Consider the following 6,663-nt stretch of genomic DNA (forward strand, 5'->3'; position numbering starts at 1 on the left):
AAAAAACCTGAGAGTTGTTCCTATACAGAATGTCCCAGGTAAAAGCAGCAGGGACAGAAAAGTCGGTGGGGACACTGATAGAAACAGAGGGACCATCATTTCTTAAGAAGATAGCTCACTGTGTCATTTCTAGAAACCAGATATAAGCTAAGAACTTATTCTAATGCATGTGACTTTCCCATCTGCCTGTCTATCTACCAGGTCTATCTCTCTACTAGTCATCTATCTATCTATCTATCTATCTATCTATCTATCTATCTATCTATCTATCTATCTATCTATCTATCTATCATTTAGCTACCTAGCTATGCTTACTAGAATCTTTGAGTCCAGGTTCAAAGACATAATGAAACACATTTGAAGGGAACCACAGTGCACCAAAATAAAGCTGCCATTCCCCATTTTCATCTCTAAATATCAGTCACACCTGTGTCTCACAGCCACAACACCTCATTGTCTGTTTTGAAAAGCAGAAATAAAACCACCATTTTCCCCAACAGGATAACAGAACGGCTACATTCAGAATAGAAGTCGTTGATTTTTACCCATTCGTCGATGCACGAGAACTGAGCCATGGAAAACCAGTATAAACACATGGCCATCAGGCATCCTGATCACCTCACATCCCCCCATAGACAGAGGGAGACCCGACCAGGCCAGCCCTGGGTGGAGCTGGCCACACCCCGCCCACCCGCCCGCTGGTGACACGGAGCCTACCTGAGACAAGTGAAACAGTATCTTTCTCCCATGAGACGACAGTGATGTAGGCCTCCACAGAGGAGGGGATAATGCACTTGAAGACCGCGACATTGCCTCTCATGGTTTTCTGGTCCTCCACACGGACTGTATAGGGCTCCCGTAAAACTGCAAGGCAGGAAAAGGAGCCTCCCGTAAGACAGAGCCAGTGGGTTCCTGCTGAGAGTCTCACAATCGCATACACAGTGTGGAACATGTGTGATAATGGTATGCCGTTTTAGCATACCATTTCTTGTCTTCCATCTGTCCCACGTAGTCATTCATTCTATTAGCAACACTCTACACCCCATGCTAGAGGAAGTGTTTAATTTAAAACATTTTAAAGCATCGTGAAGGGAAAGTGGCTTGTATTTATTCATTTCTTCTTGCAGTACTGGGGTTTTAACTCAGGGCCTCGTACTTGCTAACCAGGCTTTCTACCAACTGAGCCTGGCCTCGATTTGTTTTACATCAGGTATTTTTTCAAATAAAGCTGGGTTTTGCAAGCGTCTGACCTCAGAAACACCATTATGCAGATAGGAGGGAGGTGTACTCGCCTGTACAGGTAAACAACCAAGCCCTTAGGGAGGCTTGAGGCTGAAGGTTTGCATTGGAAAGAAGCCACAAAGAGACAAGCCAGCAGACACAGCTTATTGCTGAGCGTGTTGAGGGTAGAAGAAAGCAGAGGAGAGGGGATGAGGCCGAAGGGAGAGAGGGTGAACCACGAGGGAGCGGGGGGCAGAGGCAAAGCAGACACAGATTTCAGCTACCTAGCATGGCCATGTCTGCTGGGCACTTAGCCCCCTGTGGTTCCCCAAGGGAGAGAAGAAGGAAAGGATGCCCACTCTGCTTCTCCACTCTCCACTTCCCTGGAGTCTATAAAAACAGACGATACAGTAAGTCATTAAAAAAAATCACCTTAGAACTTCTAACAACACCTGGCACAAAAGAAGAGCTGTATGCATTGTAATTCGCCTGCATGGAGAGCCTCAGGTTTGTCCTGGGACCAACCTGGAACAGCAGACTCCAGTGTCTTCTGTAAAGCACTAGTGTGGGAGTGAAGTCCCAGGTACCTGGGAGGTGAGAGCAGAAGGAGCACTTGAGCCCAGAGTTCAAAACCAGACTGGGCAACATACTGAGACTTTGTCCCAAAAGGATAGATAAAAATCAACAAAATAAGCAGGTTGTGGTGGCTCACACCTCTAATCCTAGCTATTCAGGACCCAAGACTCTTATCTCCAATTAACCCCTATAAAATGAGAAGTGGGGCTTGGCTCAAGGGTAGGGCAGTAGCCTTGAGCTGAAGAGCACAGGGACAGTGCCCAGGCTGAATTCAAGTCGCAAGACCCACAAAAAATCAACAAAATATTGAAATATATATATATATCCTCTAGATGACTGTGAATCCCTAACACTGTGTAAATGCCATGATACGTATTCTTTTATCATTCTATTATAAATAGTATTCTTTAAAATTTTCTGTCTAGAATTTGCACACACACGTTGACCTCAAATATTACAATGGTAGCACTTGCAGTTTGTTACTGGCTCCAGCAGTTGCCTGGCAGATTCCCTCAGACATTCTGCATTCACAATTCTCATCCACAAATAAAATGGGCAGACTTCTCCCTCTGCACTCCACATACAGCTCATGTCTTTCTCGTGTCATATTGCTCTGGCTGCAACCTCTAGTTCAACGCCCAGTGGAAGTGGTAGACACACACACAGTGAGAGTGCTGAAGATCTTTGCAGTACAGGAAAACATTTCCATGTTCAGTATCAGTTTGTGAAATGGGAGAATGTTATCACAAGTAGATTTGTTACATTTTTTGGCATCTATTAGAGGCTTCTTTTGGGGGGGGGTAAATTCTTTTTTTATTATCTTTAAGTCATTGTACCATCCAATGAATGAGTTTATAAGTTCAAAGCATCTTGATCTATATGACCCAGTGCTTTCCAGCCCATAAGGGACATTTCTCTGTCTGATAATGCTTTCGTTTTTCCACTTACTTTCAGGGCAATGCAGATCTAAAATGATTTGGGGAACTATCCTTTTTCCTTTGATGCTGAAGAATCTGTTTAGAATTTTTTAAAATTATTTCTTCCTTAAATGTCTTTCTATCAGAACTCAAGGTGGAGGACGGGGGATGTCCGTAGAGGAAACTTTTATCTATAAAATAATAGATATGAGAGTGTTCAGCTTGTCTGTTTCTTGTCTGGTGAGTTCACAGTTTGTGTTTCTCAAGAAAATTTCCATGCATCTAAGATGTATGTGATGTCTTGGCATATGCTCACATTTTTGTGTGTCTTCCAGTCCTGGGTCTTGAACTCCTGGCCTACGCACTGCCCCTGAGAGTCTTCTGCTCAAAGCTGGCACTCTATCACTTGAGTCACAGCAACACTTCTGGTAATAAGACTTTCACACACTCTCCTACTTGGGCTGGCTTTGAACAGCCATCCTCAGACCTCAGCCTCCTAAGGAGCTAAGATCACAGGTAGGAGCCCCTGGCACCCAGCTCATATCCTCATTCCTAACAGCTCCTCACTATCATTCTACCAATCACACCTTCCATCATTTCTGATGCCCACAGGGAAGGACATCTTTGTTACCAGACCTGTGCAACTGTGAATGAACAGGACTGCTGTGCCAACTCATGAACCAAGTTTTGTGTCCTCTGTCCAGAGGCACCAGGCAGTAAAACGGAGCCAGTCATCGGTCACCTCGTTACCCTACACCTGACTTTCAGGAGGAGGCCATGTGGGCCTCATCTGGTCTTCTGGATGCCCATCCAGTTCTGCCTAGCATCTGCACACAGGTGAAGCCCATAAACCACCCAAAGATGGGTGTGGAGCTGGGAATGTAACTCAGCACCACAGCAAATGCTTAGCACAAGCAAAGCCTAGGGGTGGACATCCAACACCAACATTACAACTTAAATACATTCAGAATAAGCAACATGAGGGAGACTACGTATCACTCGGTCATCCCGATGGTCCATTGTATATGCTCAAGCAGACACCTCAGAGCAGGCAGGAGCCATATTTAACAGGGTCTCAGACACAAGCACAGAAACCCCAATCCCATAGTTAGGCAAGGAGGAGCAGGTGCTATAAGATGCACCTTCCATTCCACCCCAAGCCCGCTTCCAGTCTCATGCCAAATCAACCAACTCTATGAGGAAACCAGAAAAACAGCTGTTTAATCTGAAGTGAACCTGGAATGCCTTTGCCTGACAGCAACCTAAGATGGAAATCACGGATTATCTCACAGAGCTGTCTGAAATTCCAGGTTTCTGTAAGAGTGGAGCTTTGTAGACTATAAATACGTTCTTGTAACACATCATTAAAACACTCAGTCTGCCAAGTCAAAAGCATTCACTGTATCTCTGTGTTTGTCAGGCTTGGAGGTCCCTATACAAACTTCATTTGCTTTATTTTAATGATTTGACATATCAAATTTCCATTCATTAAAGCCAGTCTTCCTTCGTCTTTCTTAAGTGCATTCTTGTGCAGATTTTGGAATTCATGAGTATGTCATGGAGATCAAAATATCATTGCGAAAATGACTAGCTGGCAGAGTGAGTCACAGTCTAATGTTTGATTGCTTACATCAAAGAGATCATGTGCAGGAACTTGGGAACAATCTCACTGTTGTGCTTCCATCCTCCTGGCTTCCCCAGGCCCTCCTCACAGCTGCGGAAATTATCATTGAGTTTCCCCCGCTACCTGGCATGTGAGATGCCAGCCCAAGACCCCTTCTTCTGCTTTGTGGTTCCACTGTACCAAGCTACCCCGGTGTTTCAGTGGTAGGCTGGAAAAAAATTAGAATGCTGTTTGCTAACAGGAGTCTGGCTGGGAGTTTGTTTTGCAGGGCTTTGTCGGATCTACAGAAGGACACAATATGTCCTATGTACAAAGCCTCTGATGTCTGCACATCTCAGGCTGTGTTTCCCAATTGACTCGTAGCAGTGATGATCTTAAAGTCACAATATGTTGTTATAAAGAACATATTTCAGCAACATGTGACACAGTCCAAAGCATTAAGCCAGCCTTTTTCTTTCACTGGGAAAGCAAGCAAATGAGACTAATCTCTCTATTCTAGTCTGCACTGAGAAATATCTGTCTTTCATTTCCCCTCCTTTCTACGTCCTCTCTGATGGCAGAGTGGAAGGGAGGGAATGTGGGAAAAGAGAAAACACAAAGACAATGGGAGTCCACACCTCAGTTAGCCACAACACGAGACGGCAAGGAGATTTCATAGCGACTTTCAAGCCAGTTCCCATGTGACAAGACCCTCGAGATCTAGTGAAGAAATGCTCAGAGTCATGGAGAACTGATGGGAGGTGTCAGACAAAACCCGTGACTCTTAACCTTTGCAGCATTTTGTTTCCCACTGTCCTCCCCCCACCCACCCAGGGACAGGCACCAAGGTCGCCAGGCCCCAGGGGAGCTAGCTGTACTCACCAGCCTTGATGTGGACATCCTGACTTCTAATTTTCCCTGAAGGGTTTTCAGCTGTGCAATAGTAGGTATTATCATGGATTAAGGTACTGAAGCTTGAGGGAGGGAAGGGGAAAATCTGGAGAGTGCCGTTGGGGTGGACGTGGCGGATCCCGGGGACATCGTAGATTTCCTCGCCTGTGGCTAGGTACCATCTGAGAGTCACAGGAGGGACGCCTGCAGCCGGACAGGGCACCAGCGTCCCCGAGGTACTGGCAAACACTACCTCTTGCAGAGATGCATTGACAAAGTAGAGGCTGGAGTGAGCTTCTTCAGTGAAAACTGCAAGAGATAACAGAACAGGCGGTCAGTGGCGCATTGCACACGGCCAGCAGCTCCGTCGGCTGGCCTTTGATGGTCACTCTGCAGAGTAACCACAAGGCTCAACTCAACCTAAAGAACTGAGAGTTGCATGGAGAGGCTGCTACAGCAAAATAAGGCAGGAGTGGCGTTTTATACTTTTGTGCACAATCGGGTAGGTTCTTGTAGAACTGAAGAACCTTAGCCTTATTCCCTCTGTGGTCCCCGTGGTACAGATCAAAACTGGATCCTCTATTCTATATCCTGCTGCACATGGAGGCCAGAGCCTGAGCTCGTGCTATTTCCTGAAGCTTTGCAGCCAAGAATGGCCAACTGCAGCAAGGGCAGCAGCCAACTGAGCGGTTACTGGTATCTGAGGCTCGGGTTGCCAGATACACAGGAACCCGCCATGAAATGGAATTCACCCCTTCTTAAGAAAAATAATAAAATAGAAAACTGAAGACCCTATGTACAGCATCAGAAAAGGTAAACGTGCCACAGGTTGTCAGAAAAACACAGAACTTAAGGGCCCACAATGCATTTGCTGTTGCAACCACTAGTAAATCAAGGGAATTTGGTAAAGCCATTACTCAATTTTGCCAGGCCACCTATCTTTTTTTCCCCACATTTTTATTAGCACACTAGTTGTAGAGTGTTTCATTGTGACTATTTCCATATGTGAGTATAATATTCTTTGATCATACTCTACTGGTCTTTATACTTCCTCTTCTGGTCCACACACACCCATGTAAATTACACTGTGTTAGAATGCACACACGTGAAATATGCCCTGGTTTTAGATTCTGTTTCATTCGTTGATGTTATATAGATATCAAAGCAGATATTAGCAGCTTCTTTTGGTCCCAGCTATGGGAATGACCAAGGGTTTGGCTACCAGGGTTAGGGCCGACATGGTTGATCCAGGAAGGAGAGTATCTATCATTCACTCAAAGACGGTGGAGGAAAACACATCTCATAAAAGTGACAGACCGTCTCCAGAGAGAAGAGAAAGGAAAGGGTTCATCACACAGTCATTGTTTTGTAGTTTTCTCTCTTCAATATGACTAATGCCTTTAGCAAAGTTTCTTAAGTAAGAATATGAAATTATTGCTAGCTAAGAAATCAGTT

The 6,663-nt window shown here is 45.1% G+C and overlaps 1 protein-coding gene across 1 annotated transcript in view; it reads right to left on the reverse strand.

Moving 5' to 3' along the window:
* Dscam (DS cell adhesion molecule) overlaps positions 1 to 6,283 on the reverse strand; it is a 342,911-nt gene extending 336,628 nt beyond the window's left edge. The window contains exons 1-3 of the mRNA XM_090331431.1: positions 6,280 to 6,283; positions 5,200 to 5,517; positions 718 to 864 (exon numbers count right to left, since the gene is read on the reverse strand). Of these exons, the coding sequence (XP_090187557.1) occupies positions 718 to 864; positions 5,200 to 5,517; positions 6,280 to 6,283 (469 nt within the window). The remainder of the gene's footprint in view (positions 1 to 717; positions 865 to 5,199; positions 5,518 to 6,279) is intronic.
* Positions 6,284 to 6,663: the final 380 nt, after the last annotated feature.

This window comes from Megascapheus bottae, chromosome 1, assembly GCF_031878675.1.
Source record: "Megascapheus bottae isolate mThoBot1 chromosome 1, mThoBot2.hap1, whole genome shotgun sequence".
Classification (NCBI taxonomy): domain Eukaryota; kingdom Metazoa; phylum Chordata; class Mammalia; order Rodentia; family Geomyidae; genus Megascapheus; species Megascapheus bottae.